Raw genomic sequence first — 17,280 nt, 5'->3', positions numbered from 1 at the left:
TGGATGGAACTTTTCCTGACAGTACCCCCCTCAAAGGAGTGGCCTCCGGACGCTCCAACTGGTTGTAATTGTCCATAGTCTATGGCATCAAGCAGAACAACGGATGGAGGTACGTCAGGCTGGGCAACAGGCACTTCAGGCTGGGCATCAGGCTGGGCATCAGGCACATCAGGGCAGACAGCGGGCACATCAGGGCAGACAGCGGGCACATCAGGGCAGACAGCGGGCTCTGGGTCATCGAGCTGGGTAGCAGGCTCTGGGTCATCGAGCTGGGCAGCAGGCTCCAGGTCATCGAGCTGGGCGGCAGGCTCCGGGTCATCGAGCTGGGCGGCAGGCTCCGGGTCATCGAGCTGGGCAGCAGGCTCTGGAACATCAGGCCGAGCAGCGAGCACCGTAATGGCAGTCTGGGTAACAAGCACCGGCTCAACAAGCTGAGTAATGGGCCCCGGCCCAATGGGCTGGGTAACGAGCCCCGGATCAGCGAGCAGGACACCGGGCACTGGCTCAGAAAGCCGGATGACAGACAGTGGCATGACAGGCTGAGACACAGGCACCAAAACTTCAGGCTGAGACTGGGACACCGGATCTTCAGACTGGAACATTGGATCTTCAGACTGGGACACCGGGACTTCAGACTGGGACACTGGGACTTCAAGCGGGGACACCGGGACTTCAAGCAGGGATACCGGGACTTCAAGCGGGCATACCGGGACTTCAAGAGGGGACACAGGCACGTCAAGCTGGGCAGCAAGCACATCACTCTGGGCAGCAGGCACGTCAAGCTGGGCACCAGGCACGGGTACATCAAGCTGAGCAGCAGGCATGGGCACTTCAAGCTGGGCAGCAGGCATGGGCTCTTCAAGCTGGGCAGCAGGCATGGGCAAATCAGGCTGGGCAGCAGACAGTGGCACATCAGGCTGGGCAGCAGACAGGGACATATCAAGCTGGGCAGCAGACAGGAACATATCAGGCTGGGCAGCAGACAGAGGCTCATCAGGCTGGGCAGCAGATAGGAATACATCAGGCTGGGCAGCAGACAGGAATACATCAGACTGGGCAGCAGACAGAGGCACATCAGGCTGGGCAGCAGACAGAGGCATTTCATGCTGGGCAGCAGACAGAGACACGTCAGGCTGGGCAGCAGACAGAGGCACATCAGGCTGGGCAGCAGACAGAGGCATGTCAGGCTAGGCAGCAGACAGAGGCTCATCAGTCTGGGCAGCAGACCGGAACACATCAGGCTGGGCAGCAGACAGAGGCTCATCAGACTCGGCAGCAGGCTGGGCAGCAGACAGAGGCTCATCCGGCTGGGCAGCAGGCAGGAGCACATCAGGCTAAGCAGCAGACAGAGGCACATCAGGCTGGGCAGCAGACAGAGGCACATCAGGCTGGGCAGCAGACAGAGGCACGTCAGGCTGGGCAGCAGACAGAAGCTCATCAGCCAGGGCAGCAGGCAGGAACACATCAGGCTGAGCAGCAGACAGAGGCTCATCAGGCTGGGCAGCAGACAGGTATACATCAGGCTGGGCAGCAGACAGTAACACATGAAGCTGGGCAGCAGACAGTAATACATCAGACTGACTGGGCAGCAGACAGAGGCACATCAGGCTGGGCAGCAGACAGAGGCATTTCATGCTGGGCAGCAGACAGAGACATGTCAGGCTGGGCAGCAGACAGAGGCACGTCAGGCTGGGTGCAGACAGAGGCATGTCAGGCTGGGCAGCAGACAGAGGCTCATCAGGCTGGGCAGCAGACCGGAACACATCAGGCGTGGCAGCAGACAGAGGCTCATCAGGCTGGGCAGCAGACAGAGGCTCATCAGACTGGGCAGCAGGCTGGGCAGCAGACAGAGGCTCATCAGGCTGGGCAGCAGGCAGGAACACATCAGGCTGGGCAGCAGACAGAGGCACATCAGGCTGGGCAGCAGACAGAGGCACATCAGGCTGGGCAGCAGACAGAGGCACGTCAGGCTGGGCAGCAGACAGAGGCTCATAAGCCTGGGCAGCAGGCAGGAACACATCAGGCTGAGCAGCAGACAGAGGCTCATCAGGCTGGGCAGCAGACAGGAATACATCAGGCTGGGCAGCAGACAGTAACACATCAGGCTGGGCAGCAGACAGAGGCTCATCAGGCTGGGCAGCAGATAGGAATACATCAGGCTGAGCAGCAGACAGGAATACATCAGACTGGGCAGCAGACAGAGGCACATCAGGCTGGGCAGCAGACAGAGGCACATCATGCTGGGCAGCAGACAGAGACACGTCAGGCTGAGCAGCAGACAGAGGCACGTCTGCTGCTCAGCCTGAGACAGAGACATGTCAGGCTGGGCAGCAGACAGAGGCACGTCAGGCTGGGTGCAGACAGAGGGATGTCAGGCTGGGCAGCAGACAGAGGCTCATCAGGCTGGACAGCAGACCGGAACACATCAGGCTTGGCAGCAGACAGATGCTCATCAGGCTGGGCAGCAGACAGAGGCTCATCAGACTGGGCAGCAGGCTGGGCAGCAGACAGAGGCTCATCAGACTGGGCAGCAGGCAGAAACACATCAGGCTGGGCAGCAGACAGAGGCACATCAGGCTGGGCAGCAGACAGAGGCACATCAGGCTGGGCAGCAGACAGAGGCACGTCAGGCTGGGCAGCAGACAGAGGCTCATAAGCCTGGGCAGCAGGCAGGAACACATCAGGCTGACAGGCTGAGCAGCAGACAGAGGCTCATCAGGCTGGGCAGCAGACAGGAATACATCAGGCTGGGCAGCAGACAGTAACACATCAGGCTGGGCAGCAGACAGAGGCTCATCAGGCTGGGCAGCAGATAGGAATACATCAGGCTGGGCAGCAGACAGGAATACATCAGACTGGGCAGCAGACAGAGGCACATCAGGCTGTGCAGCAGACAGAGGCACGTCATGCTGGGCAGCAGACAGAGGCACGTCATGCTGGGCAGCAGACAGAGGCACGTCAGGCTGAGCAGCAGACAGAGGCATGTCAGGCTGGGCAGCAGACAGAGGCACGTCAGGCTGGGCAGCAGACAGAGGCTCATCAGACTGGGCAGCAGGCTGGGCAGCAGACAGAGGCTCATCAGGCTGGGCAGCAGGCAGGAACACATCAGGCTGGGCAGCAGACAGAGGCACATCAGGCTGGGCAGCAGACAGAGGCATGTCAGGCTGGGCAGCAGACAGAGGCTCATCAGCCTGGGCAGCAGGCAGTAACACATCAGGCTGAGCAGCAGACAGAGGCTCATTAGGCTGGGCAGCAGACAGTTATACATCAGGCTGGGCAGCAGACAGGGATACATCAGGCTGGGCAGCAGACAGGAACACATAAGGCTGGACAGCAGACAGGAGTTCATCAGGCTGGGCAGCAGACAGGGATACATCAGGCTGGGCAGCTAACACTGGCACAACAGGCTGAACAGCAGACACTGGCACAACAGGTTGAACAGTAAGCACATCAGACTGGTCGGCAGATATTGAAACATCGGACTGGAACATTGACATAGGAACATCAGACTGGGGCACAGGAACTTCAGGCAGAGACACTGGCTGGAAAGCAGGCAGAGGTTTGGCAGAATCAGGTGGGTTATCAGGTTCAGCTGGCATGCAAGCAAACTGGAGCAGGTTGGTTGGTGTGGAGGCAGGTTGGGTTGTAGGATCATGTAGGTTGGAAAGAACTTCCGTTTCTTCTTTGGCTTAACTGCTGGAGATCTGTAGGTGACTGCAGGACTGTAGGTAGGAGGTGAGGCGTGCTGAAGAGAAGGGCTGGGATATGGCAAGGAAGAGGGAACAGTGGCCAGAGGAAGTTCTTGTGGGGAAGTTGTAGGTAGCAGAGAAGAGGCAAGCGGCTTAAAGGCAGGATAAGTGCAGCGGGTAGAGACAGGGTATTGATATTTGGTGGGAAGCAGGGTATATTGGGCTGAAACGGAGGTTGCCATGGGTGAAGGGGAAAAAGACTCTTGGGCAGGCAGGTGTCTGGCAGCAGAGATGGTTTGTTGTAGGCTAGCTGGGGCTGATTGCAAAATACCGGACCATGCTAAAAGTTGAGGTTGCACAAACTGCAGCTTACATACTGCCTGTCTGGCAAGGGATTGTACAGAATCAACACATTCTTTTATCATCTGTTGGGAACAGGCTGTGTAATGTTCAAAAAAGTAAGGGGAGCTATCTTCCAGAAGCCATACCAGTGATGTGACCTGATTAATACTGAAAGGTAGAGAAAAATCATCCTGGCCCTCTGGGATGCAGGGCAAAGCCAGCTCTGTGCAGATTTGAATTAAAGGCTGAACATCCCCAAACAGCATACAGCCCTGATCAACCCAGGAGTGAGCAAAACGAATGATCTCTAGCAGCTGATCACTGGTCCACTCCTTCAGTGTGTGGCGGAGATATTCCCTACTCTCTGATGCCATCAGAGCATAATAATGAATCACATCAGAATTAATTGCAGCAAGAAACCTGAACCAAGATGGTTTCTCTGTGTAGCCACTTCTGGTCAGGGATGGCCTTGGTTTACTGTCATGTACCAGGTGTGACCAGAACTGCGTGGTTAGCTACAGAGGAAACATAAAACACATGTAAGTAAAAATATAAATGATTTATTAAAGTAAGTGAATAATCTAAGTACAACCACCTCCAATATGACACAGTGCAATAACCAACCAACAGACAGAGACCCACAAATAACAACAGACAGATAAATGGGAAATACCAGGATCATAAACAATAGCCAGACCAGGGTCATACTCAGCAGATGGACAGGGGATGTTTAAGAAACATAGACGTAAGCCAGGCCAAGGTCATACACAGGGAGATCAGCAGATGGGGTAAGGAACACAGGACAGGGAGAGGATGGATGGATCAGACTGCAGGGCAGGGATGCAAGGTAACAGGTGGGATAGGATAGGGATCAGGACAGGGAGACAGGATCAGATACACGGTTCACAGGTTCAGGGCACAGGTTCAGAATCAGGATCAGATCACAGGCTAGGAGGTCATGGTGCAAGGACAAAACCAAGGCAAACATGAGAGTACTAGCCGGATATTTATAGGCCTGTAATTGGTCTCAAGTGACACCTAGGAGATGCTGTCTGCTCCACACTGCCAGGATCCATCCGCTGGTGGACGCCAGTACTGCAGCACAAAGCTGACATAACATCAGCAGGGAAAAGCTCTCCTGACAGTTCCAAACTGCCAGGAGACACCTGCTGGTGGACCTCAGTACTGCACGCCAAATGACAGATATTACCAGATGATGGAACTTTTCCTGACAGAACCTAACTACTATCTATATGCAATATCTACAATAGAGGTAACAGGGATGCAAGTAAGGGCAACACGACTGGGTACCAGAGCAGGAGCAGGGCAGAGGGGTGCAGGATGGCTAAGGATACAGGAGGCACAAGGATCTGGTAGCAAGGGGGGCAATAGACAGGATAGTGACGCCCTGAGGGGAGGGAGGAGCAGCCATAAATATCCACCTGGCAGCTGGAGCCAGGTGTGGCTGATCAGAACCTGCTGGTTTCTGGGAGACACCTGCTGGTGGACACTGAAACTGCAGCCATGGGCCCAGAGAACCACAGTGCCACCAGCAGGTGAACTCAGTCCTGACAACATGTTTGCTTGCGTGCTAGGAGGACACTACAAGCCAGTACACCAACCGCTCACCACCTCGGGGAATTACTATAGGTGTTTTCTACTATATTCAAGCCAATAGTGGTAGTGTTGTCTACTTAATTGATTTCCATCTTCCAGGGGTATTGGATATGGTTATGGATATGGTATACACATAGGGGGTTATTTACTAAAGGCAAATCCATTTTGCACTACAAGTGCACTGCACTTGGAAGTGCAGTTGCTGGAGATCTGAAGGGGACATGCAAGGAAAATAAAAAAAAAACAGCATTTTTGCTTGTACATGATTGGATGATAAAATCAGCAGAGTTTCCCCTCATTTCAGATCTTCCCCTCAGATCTAAAGTGATTGCACTTCCAAGTGCCCTTCCAAGTGCACTTGCAGTGCCCTTGTAGTGCAAAGTGGATTTGCCTTTAGTAAATCAACCCCATAGTTACATTGGTCCAAACTGGACCAATGTAACTACACTATGTATAATAAAGACATGCCTGGAATTGTTCTTTAAAAGACCAAAATGGAACAAATGAGAGAAGTTCATTGTTATGGTTTGCATACACTTTAACTGAAATGTAAATGACCCTAAATATTACGTTGAAAAAATTAAAACAACAAACAGTGAAAACATTTACATTGTATATAGGTACCTTGCAAGGCTGAAATGTCCAGCTTATATACTGCAAGCTTAATAGTATTAAACAGCAGATAACAAGACAGTAAAAGGAAAGATGTGAAAAGTGAATGCTGCATTATTCTGCTCAAGATGTAAGTGTACACCCGATACATAAGGAGGAACAGCAGTTATTCAGAGGTCCTATCGCAGCTACAGAATTTGTATCTCCTTTTTTATTTAGAAGTTGGGGGGGTTCAGTGGGTATCCAGACCTCTGAAGACCCGATTATGAGAGGGAAAGACTATCAGTGTTGGTAGTAATGGTTAATAGAATATGGTTTTTCTGAATTAAACGTCACTAATGTTTGTAGTGCACAAATATTCCCTTCTTTGTAGGGTACCCACATGCATGTCTATGTGCTTAGGGGCACCTCTAAATTATGAAAACATGCTTAGTGTAACATTTCTGCATTAATATATCTGCTTGTAATTTCTAATAAAATGTGTTCGTACTCGTGTATTTGTAAATCTGAACAGGTGATAGCACGCAATGCCTGCTTTAGTTTCCACTCACACATTCAGCCTTTTGTTCCCAAAGAACAATATACTCCTTGAGGACTGCAAAACCATAGAGAGATTATATCCATCCCTCTGGAACAAATGGTGAAGCATGAAGAAAACAAAGGATATATTGTTAATGTAAAGTGTATTTTAAGGCAAAATTAACAAAACTGAAAAAACTTATGCAGTAAATCTTTTAACTACTTATGTTTCCCCACGTTTAACCCCTTTAAAGACCCTGTAGGAACAAAAAAATACTTGTGGATCTGCCAGAAATGCACTCAGCTCTGTTGACAACATACAGCATATTTGTGAACTGAGTGGTGTCAGCCCTACCAGTTTTCTTTTGCTAAGGTACGCCAACACTCCCACCCTTAGGTCTCTACTACATAAATACTAATCACTTTGTAAGAGGGCTAAATAAGCTCTTTGTGATAACAAAAGTATGCAGAGGACACAAAACAGCTCTAAATTTCTGACATGATTAACAGTTATATAACTGAATGCTTCCAAAGGTGTATTTAACAAACCAAAGGAGAGCAAATAAGAGAAGTTCATTGTTAGGTGCTGGTGGCAGTGCTCTCTATCTCAGTGCTGGTGTCAGTGCTCTCTTTCAGTGCTGGTGTCAGTGCTCTCTATCTCAGTGCTGGTGTCAGTACTCTTTATCACAGTGCTGGTGTCAGTGCTCTCTATCAGGTTGGTGTCAGTGCTCTCTATCTCAGTGCTGGTGTCAGTGCTCTCTATCTCAGTGCTGGTGTCAGTGCTCTCTTTCAGTGCTGGTGTCAGCGCTCTCTATCTCAGTGCTGGTGTCAGTACTCTTTATCACAGTGCTGGTGTCAGTGCTCTCTATCTTGGTGCTGGTGTCAGTGCTCTCTGTCTTGGTGCTGAGGTCAGTGCTCTCAATCTCAGTGCTCGTTTCAGTGCTCTCGATCTCGGTGCTGGTGTCAGTGCTCTCTATCTTGGTGCTGGTGTCAGTGCTCTCTATTTCAGTGCTCTATATTTCAGGTGCTCTCTATCTAAGTGCCCTCTATCTCAGTGCTCTCTATCTTGGTGATGTCTAACTCGGTGCTCTCTATCTCAGTCCTGGTGGTCTCTACCTCATTGTTGCGCTCAGTGACCTCTCTCTCTCTCAGTGCTGGTGTCACATAGAGTTCCTTGAACTCAGCCTCGTAAAAGAGAAGGGGCTACGTGAGTTTCACCACCTCAGAGGTTTCTTCATCGCTGTCGGGCAGCAGTAGGTCCCCCGGGACTCCCTGTAGGGGAAGAGCTGCTGGCGGGAGATAGCAGCAGGGACGCTGATTAACAGGCAGTGCCAGCGCAGGATGTGGAGCACCCAGCCCACCATGGCTGAGGACCTCTTAAACCCCCACAGTAGAGTCCTGCATAGGTGGGGATGAGTTCAAGGATCTCTATGTGACACCAGCACTGAGAGAGAGAGGTCACTGAGAGCAACAATGAGGCAGAGACCACCAGTACTGAGATAGAGAGCTCCGAGATAGACAGCACCGAGATCGAGAGCACCGAGATAGAGAGCATTGAGATAGAGAGCACTCAGATAGAGAGCACCGAGATAGAGAGCACTGACCCCAGCACTGAGATAAACAGCACTGACCCCAGCAACGAGATAGAGAGCACTGACACCAGCGCTGAGATAAAGAGCACTGACACCAGCACTGAGATAGAGAGCACTGACACCAGCACTGAGATAGAGAGCACTGACACCGGCCAGTGTTGCCAACCGTCAGTATTTTTACTGGCAGCCAGGCAATTTTCTCCTGCCAGTAAATGCCAGTAAAAGTAAAAGGTTGCCAGTAAAAAATATGGCTGTGAAGCTCAGCTTGGTCTGGAGTCGACAGAGACCATCCGAGTGCCTTCTACAATGTGATTGGGTGGCTCTGTCGGAGGCAGTGCAATGGAGCCAAGCAGAGCTGCCAGAGCCTCGTGGTTTGGGAGCCTGCGGTATGGGAGCAAGACAGGCTGGGACTGTCAGTGCTGTTTAGACTAGAGTGGACTGAACGGACCACTTGGCTTGGAGAGAGACTGTCACTGTGACTCAGGAGGGAACGTGTCATGTCAGTGAGGTCTCATCCTCATCTGTGCTGCTGCACACTGCTGTCAGCGTCACTGTGAGAGTCAATTTTATGTGTGTGTGCAGCTCATTCTAATTTCTTGCCCTTCTGAGTCCTGTCTCTGAGCTACTTACTTACTATATCAACAATAAAATAAGAAATATGTTTTTTGCCTTATTATCTACCTTAAATAATATTGCTAATTGCATATTGTATATGTTTGTAGCCTAAATACTCTAATTTGCACTTAAAAATGTAATTTTGTAACTTTTGGAAATGGCAGTAAAAACATGGCTGTGCCAGTAAATTTTGGGTGTTGTGTCAGTAAATTTCAATCTGGTAGGTTGGCAACACTGACACCAGCACTGAGATAGAGAGCACTGACACCAGCACTGAGATAGAGAGCACTGACACCAGCACTGAGATAGAGAGCAGTGAGATAGAGAGCATTGACACCAGCACTGAGATAGAAAAGACTGACACCAGCACCAAGAGAGAAAGAACTGACACCAGCACCGAGATATATAGCACTGACACCAGCACTGAGATAGAAAGTGCTGACACCAGCACTGAGATAGAGAGCACTGACACCAGCACTGAGATAGAGAGCAGTGAGATAGAGAGCACTGACACCAGCACTGAGATAGAGAGCACTGACACCAGCACCAAGATAGAAAAGACTGACACCAGCACCAAGAGAGAAAGAACTGACACCAGCACCGAGATATATAGCACTGACACCAGCACTGAGATAGAGAGTGCTGACACCAACACTTTAAAGCTCTTAGTATATGCAATTTTTACAGTTTTTTTTATCGCTTTAATTATTTTTCCAATTATGGGCGTGAGTGGGGCCCCATGTCTAGGTTTTGACTAAAGGCTCACAAAGCTTAGAGCTGCCTCTGATTTGTTACCATATTGCTACACTTAGAGGTGCCTCTCTTCTCTTTTATACTCAGTTGTGACACAATGCTACTTATACAGTCAGGACCATAAATATTGGGACATCGACACAATTCTAATCTTTTTGGCTCTATACACCACCACAATGGATGATTGTTAATCTGTCCCATTACTTTTGGTCCCTTAAAAAGTGGGAGGCACATATACAAACTGTTGTAATTCCTACACCGCTCACCTGATTTGGATGTAAATACCCTCAAATTAAAGCTGAAAGTCTGCAGGTAAAGCACTTCTTGTTCATTTCATTTCAAATCCATTGTGGTGGTGTATAGAGCCAAAAAGATTAGAATTGTGTTGATGTCCCAATATTTATGGACCTGACTGTATATCAAGACATCGCTTGTATATCAAGTCAAGATTTATAAAAAAATGTTTGCTTGTCTTGCAAAACACTCTCAGACCAAGTTACTCTCAATCCAAGGTTTAACTGTATTTTGTTACCCTAAATATTCTTAAACTGTTAGTTCACCATAGTTTCTAGTTATACAGTAGGCGTGAGTGGGACCTCATGTTTAGGTTTTGCCTAAGGTCTCACAAAGCCTAATGCCGCCTCTGGATAAAGGTAATATACACTAATACCTTGGTTTGAGAGTAACTTGGTTTGAGAGCGTTTTGCAAGACAAGCAACATTTTTAAATAAATTTTGACTTGATATACAAGCGATGTCTTGATATACAAGTTGTGTCATGTCACTGTCAACTGAGTATAAAATTGAAGAGATGCGCCTCTGAGTGTAGCAATATGGTTACATTTATTGAAGTTACAACATTTAGCAACTCACATGGTTGATGATTAAAACAGGCACATCTAAGTATGCAGGCATCTGGGGTAAAGCTGTCCACATAGATCCTCCTCCTCACCAAACATTGACATCGTCCCTTTCACGCTGTGCTCCACGAGCGATTCAAGCCTCACTTTCAGATCGCTCTACTTCAGGGTAGTCTTCCAGGTCACAATGGCAGACAGCCAGCGGTGCAGAGGATGGTCTATGTGGACAGCTTTACCACGGATGCCTGCATACTTAGATGTGCCTCTTTTAATCATCAACCATGTGAGTTGCTAAATGTCATACCTTCATTAAATGTAACCATATTGCTACACTTAGAGGCGCCTCTCTTCTATGTTATACTCTGTAGCTCCTGCTGGATTTTGCTTCTAATCTCCTGGCGGAGGCTTCTATTTGTGGTTGGACATATTATGGTTTTACAACCTGGTCACATTGCTATAATCATTTTATATGGACTATAAATTGAAGGACTTATGAATAAATGGTTCCATTATTTCTTATGGGGAAATTCACTTTGATATAAGAGTGTTTTGGATTACAAGCATATTTCTGGAACGATTTATGCTCGCAATCCAGGGTTTTGCTGTACAAAAAGGGATGTTCGCACATGATTCAACTATCTCACAACATATTAGGAGCCAGTTGCTCACTAAACAGGAAAGCTGTAGACATATATGTATTCTTGTTTAGGACATTAGAGTAAGGTGAGGGAGCTACATGCAGACAGTCCCAGTTAGGTCGCCCATACATGGTTACAATCTTGGCTAGTTTAGCAGGAACCGGCTGAAATTCGAACTGTTAATGAGTAGGCTGAATGTACCAAGTTGATCGATCAATCAACTTGGGTACAACCAGCCTGTAAGAATCTCTTACAATTATTGTTAGTGGTAGCTATAGCCACTAGCGTTAATCCCCGTCTTTTCCCAGCGGGGACGGCTTCCCCCGCCTGTCCAACAATGACCCGACAGGAGGGATTCCCGCATCAACGCTGTTTGGTGAGGGAATCAAGCTAATTTTTTTCCTGCAACTGTGGTGCAGGAAAATAAATTTGCTCCTTGTATGGCCGGCCTTAGTTGTTTGGCACAGTAATGTGCTGTCCCATAGGCATTAGATTGTCTCTCAGTATGTGTAGATCAAGAAACAGATAGTTTATCTTGCAACACCTCTCATGGCAATTTGTTTCTGAACATCATCAATGAGTTACTGGACAGCTGAAATAATAAATAAGCTGCACAGAAACATCTTCAGTTTTCATATATTTGTACCCTATTACAGGCAGTTCCCGAGTTACGAACACTCGAGTTACGAACAACTCCTACTTATGAAAAGCCTCAAATGCTGGCCACTTGTGCTCCACGCTGGTCCTGGATACCTCCGGACACATCCCATACTGCAGTACTACATGGCCAGAAGAGCCCCAGATAACATAACAAACGCCCGGAACATCTCACATCCATGCACAGGCGGACGTTACACTTACGAATGCAGTGTTCTGACCGGAAGTTACACTTACAAATGCAGTGTTGTGACTTACGAACAACTTCGACTTACGAACAAACCTACAGTCCCTATTGTGTTTGTAACTCAGGGACTTCCTGTATTGTTGCTGCCTAGAAAAACTTAGCCAAATGTCTGTGACTTTAATTGTAGGTGTTCATAGTGAATTTAGAAGGCCTGGACTGAGCTCCTAGATCTGCTGGTGCATGCAAACCTTAAAGTATTCTTTTCCTGAAAGAAACATGGAGGTTACCAATGTAGTCCTTCCACAATGCTAGCTTTATTACTCTCTGAGATACTTACCCGGAACAAGTATGCAGATGAGGAAAGCCAGAGAATAGTCGGAATTCCTTATTGGCATACTTGTTCCAAGTCAATGACCTAAAATATTGAACCCAAAAGGTCATCATTCAACCGCCAAGTAACTGGTATGTGCAAATGAAAGTCAACAGAAGGAGCCTCCATGTCTCAGAATAAGTTTCCTTCAATCATTCTCTTACGGGTTTATTACTGTATTTATAATGGTATGTTTTTATTTTTCATTTTAGAATGCAGAGGCAAGCTATGACTTTAGCAGCAATGACCCTTATCCATATCCCCGCTACACTGATGACTGGTTTAACAGGTACTGTGAATTATGGATATAAATAATGTACATACATGTATCTATATCTGGCTTTGTCTTTTTACCTCTCTATATAAATTTAATGTGAGAAGTAGCTTTGAGTAGCTGAACCTGTTGTATATCCTGTATTGTTCTGTTAGGGCTCGTTAACATGTGCGAAATGTCTGAAGAGCAATTCATGTTTGGATCCCTCTTCAGAGAAAATTTTACAGATAGTGGGGAGGCATTGTATCACCTCCTTAATACATGCTTTAATGCCCTAAATGCCGGACTTTTACGCCTCAACCAGGAGCATTGCATACTGTTGCGAGGACCTTGCAGAGCCCCCGCTGAAAGTGTCAGGGAGTAACAATTCTGCCATGGCAGTGAAGAAAAGCATCCCAGCTGTGGCATGTGTACACCCCTGGCCACTGCCCCTGTAGCTAAAGCAGGTAGAGGTTGAGGGGTGATAAAATCATGGCTCATTTGCAGGGTTTTACCACTCCTCAACTAGACATAAAGTGCAACTGAACTTTCAGTTGAATACATTCCATGTGCATTGAAACAAAAAAGTGGCTATAGTCTTGGTGTAAGACTTATTTAGCAAGCAGTCACAACAATTGGCTGCCAGTTTTCAGAGCAGGACACTTGCTCTCTGTGTGGAAACAGTGATCTCTTCTCGCAGAGGTTTGACATGCCCCCTAAAGCCCCATACACACGATCCGAATATCGGACGAATGATCGTCCGTTTTTGTTTGCATGCTAATCTCACATCGAATCTGATGAGTTTACTAAAGTCCCGAAAATTCCCGTACGACAGAATAAAAATTCGGAAGCGATGTCATGTGTTGCAATGCATTTGTATTGCATTTTCGAACGATAGCTGTACCGATTAAACGAAAATCGTACGATCTGGCATCGTACGGAAAAAATTTCCGTGCATGTCCGATAGAATAATATCGGATGAACTGTCCTGATCGGCTCTCGAAAGCTCTGTACTAACGATCCGATTATCGTACGATCGTTTCGAATGCGGCATTTTACGTACGACTTTCGGATCGTGTGTACGGGGCATAATGAGTCAGAGCCAGAGCCTCCATTCAACAGGGTACATGTGTTTTGCTGATTGCAGAGCTAATGATCTGACTAAGTAAGGGGTATGCTAGACCTCTGTGGAGAAAACACTGCATCCACACAGAGAACAAGACTCCCACTCTGCAGCTGCTGGCAAGGGATAGGCTTTTCTACTCAGGCTGTGGCTGCTATAGAATAAGACGTTGAACATTTTTTGGTTTTGATGTCCTTAGAATGTATAAGGTGATTGAGCGTTCAGTTGGGTTTTAGGTCACTGGCTTTGTGATGATTATACAAAATGTGAGCAGAGTTCTGTGACACTAGAAATTTCCTATTGTTTTCACTGTACTTTTAACTTTATTTTAGTAAAATTGATGTGCTTTAGCCATGACAACATATTGCTGTAAGGCTGGACTCACATTTATATGCTTGCATTGCTCTGCATATTTGAGGTGTGCTTTTAATGCAGTGATGTGTTGATGTACATTATGGAAAGCCGTTATAATGTGCATCAACTGCCTGAAAAAATGGACATTGCTTTTTTTGACTGGCACATGTCAGTGCGCTGCATTTGTGTGAACATGCACCATTTTTAACAATGGCAAACATCTGCTGATCCAGTAACTGTTGATGCCGCTCTCTACTGGTAAGCCCAGGGCAAATGTCCCTTTTCTCCTGTATTAAAGCAGTCCAGTCTATACATCTGACAGTGTGTCGCTCTGCTGCATTCTATTGTATTACGCCTAAATCTCTTCCCTACAGATTCAGAACATGATCTTTTGTTCCAGTACTTCAGTTTCCATGGTAAAATTAACAGATCTGTCTTATCTACAAAGTATCCAGTTGAACTAACAAAACAAAGAGGCAAAGTTGAATAAAAAGACACGTTAGATGAAACCTGAAGTGAGAAAAACACAGAGACTGCCATTGATGGTCCTTGTCTTGTGAAAGTGCTAGTTTTTTGGCTGCAATACTAACCCCCTGGCTTCAGCACTAACCTACAAGTGCGCTAATCAGAAGCTCAGACTGCACTCTGATTGCCTCTTTGTTGCAGGCCAGTGATTCAGAATATACTGAAGTCAAGCAATTAGTATTTTAAAGGGAAGCATTCATTTTTTTCATTCGAGTTCTTGCTGCCATTATGACACTGTTTTTTTTGGACAGGGAGTGAGGCCGGCCATACACAGTTTGAATCCTGCTAAACTGGCCGAGATTTGAACCGTTAATGGGCAGGCTGATTGTACAAAGTTGATTGATCGATCAAATTGGGTTCAACCAGACTTCGGATTCTCTTAGCAACTTAGCAACGCTTCTATAGCCGCTAGCGATAATCACTAGGGGGGGTGGCTTCCCCGTGCCCACCCCAGCCCCCCCGCCAGGAGTAGACAATTGCTTGGCAGGGAGGATTCCCCTGTCAGCACTGTCTATGTTGATGGGGGAATTGTGTAAATTGTGTAAATTTGCACAGTTCTCCCATCAACACAGAAAGTGTTGACAGAGGAATCAGCAATTGTCTTCTCCCAACAGGGGGCAGGTGGGGGAAGACAGTGATTAGCGCTAGTGGCTATATTAGCCACTAGCGCTAATCACAAGAGAATCTGGCAGGCTGGTTGTACCCAATTTGATCGATAAATCAACTTCAAATCTGATTAATCCCCTTTCTGATTGTTTGGGGAATCCGGAAAAAACCTTGTCCGGAGAAAAAAAGCTGAGCACTACCATCAGTCCTGTGTCCTGCCAACAGTAAAGCATACTGAGACCATTCATGTGTGGGGTTGCTTCTGAGCCAAGGGAGTGGGCTCACTCACAATTTTGTCTAAGATAACAGCAATGAAAAAAGATTGGTACAAAAACATCCAGTTTGGTGACGAACAATGCCTTTTCCAGCATGATGGAGCACCTTGCCATAAGGCAAAAGTAATAACTAAGTGGATTGGGGAACAAAACATCTAAATTTTGGGTCCATGGCCAAGAAACTCCCCAGGCAGGTGGGGGAAGACAGTGGTTAGCGCTAGTGGCTATAGCAGCCACTAGCGATAATCACAAGAGAATCCGGCAGGCTGGTTGTACCCAATTTGATTGATCAATCAACTTTGTACATTCAGCCTGCCCATTAACAGTTCAAATCTGATTAATCCCCTTTCTGATTGTTTGGGGCATCTGGAAAAAACCTTGTCCGGAGAAGAAAAGGTGAGCACTACCATCAGTCCTGTGTCATGCCAACAGTAAAGCATACTGAGACCATTCATGTGTGGGGTTGCTTCTGAGCCAAGGGAGTGGGCTCACTCACAATTTTGTCTAAGATAACAGCAATGAAAAAAGATTGGTACAAAAACATCCAGTTTGGTGACGAACAATGCCTTTTCCAGCATGATGGAGCACCTTGCTATAAGGCAAAAGTAATAACTAAGTGGATTGGGGAACAAAACATCTAAATTTTGGGTCCATGGCAAAGAAACTCCCCAGACCATAATTCCACTGAGGACTTGTAAGAACTTGGGTGAACAAAAAACCCCCCCCAGAAATTCTGATAAACTCCAAGCATTGATTATGCAAGAATGGGCTGCCATCAGTCAGGATGTAGTCCTGAAGTTGACAGCATACCAGGGCCAATTGCCAAGGTCTTGAAAAAGAAGGGTCAACACTGCAAATATTGACTGTTAATAAAAGCCTTTGACACTTATGAAATGCTTGTAATTAAACTTCAGTATCCCATAGTAACAGCTGACAAAAATATCTAAAAACACGGAAGCAGCAGACTTTGTGCAAATTTATATTTGTGTAATCCTCAAAACTTTTGGCCATGGCTGTATGGCCGGCCTTAGGGTAAGTCCCCTCACAGACAGCAATTAAATGTAACAGAGATTCTATCTACCCCTCAACTCTGTACAAAACCCCCCAAAAAAAGTTTTGTCAAGAGTGGCTTTTATATTTGAGAGGCCACTAAAGCAGTGAAACCCATATCCTTCTATATCAGCTTTTCTCAACATTTTTTACATCGATGAACCCTTGTAAATATAATGTAAATGTGGGGTACCTAGCATATTTGACACCCAGAGCGGATAGAAGATGCACAGGTAACCCTGGTTGAAAAACCCTGCTCTGGATACTTACCAAATGCTGAAAGCATGTAAAACCTCTGGTGGAGATACCACACTGCTCTTGGAAAAATTAGAAGCCAGCATGTAATTCAACTGACCAGCAGCCACACAAGATTGAAATTACAATTTTGTGTGGAGTTGGTCTTTAGCTAAACCCCTGTGCTTTACGTCTTGTAAAATCACTCATAAATCAGTCCTTTTTACTTAACATGACTTAATTGTGTAAATAATGGGTTTGAACTATTAAAGTCCAGGGAATCAATTGTATTGAGATTTACATTGTTAAATTGTGTGTGAAAGGTCTAGATACAAGGCATGTTTATGGCAGCTGTATGTAAAGTATTACCCTCATTATCATAATTTCACAAATCAATGATCCATATAATA

At 46.8% G+C, this 17,280-nt stretch overlaps 1 protein-coding gene across 1 annotated transcript in view; it reads left to right on the top strand.

The window, feature by feature from the left end:
• PCSK2 (proprotein convertase subtilisin/kexin type 2) overlaps positions 1-17,280 on the top strand; it is a 369,694-nt gene that overhangs the window by 239,297 nt on the left and 113,117 nt on the right. Inside the window, exon 6 of the mRNA XM_073628231.1 lies at positions 12,663-12,739. Within this exon, the coding sequence (XP_073484332.1) occupies positions 12,663-12,739 (77 nt within the window). The remainder of the gene's footprint in view (positions 1-12,662; positions 12,740-17,280) is intronic.

Source organism: Aquarana catesbeiana, linkage group LG04, assembly GCF_042186555.1.
Source record: "Aquarana catesbeiana isolate 2022-GZ linkage group LG04, ASM4218655v1, whole genome shotgun sequence".
In the NCBI taxonomy this organism is placed as follows: domain Eukaryota; kingdom Metazoa; phylum Chordata; class Amphibia; order Anura; family Ranidae; genus Aquarana; species Aquarana catesbeiana.
The sequence above is the reverse complement of the archived record's forward strand: the minus strand, read 5'-3'. Positions and strand labels throughout refer to the sequence as shown.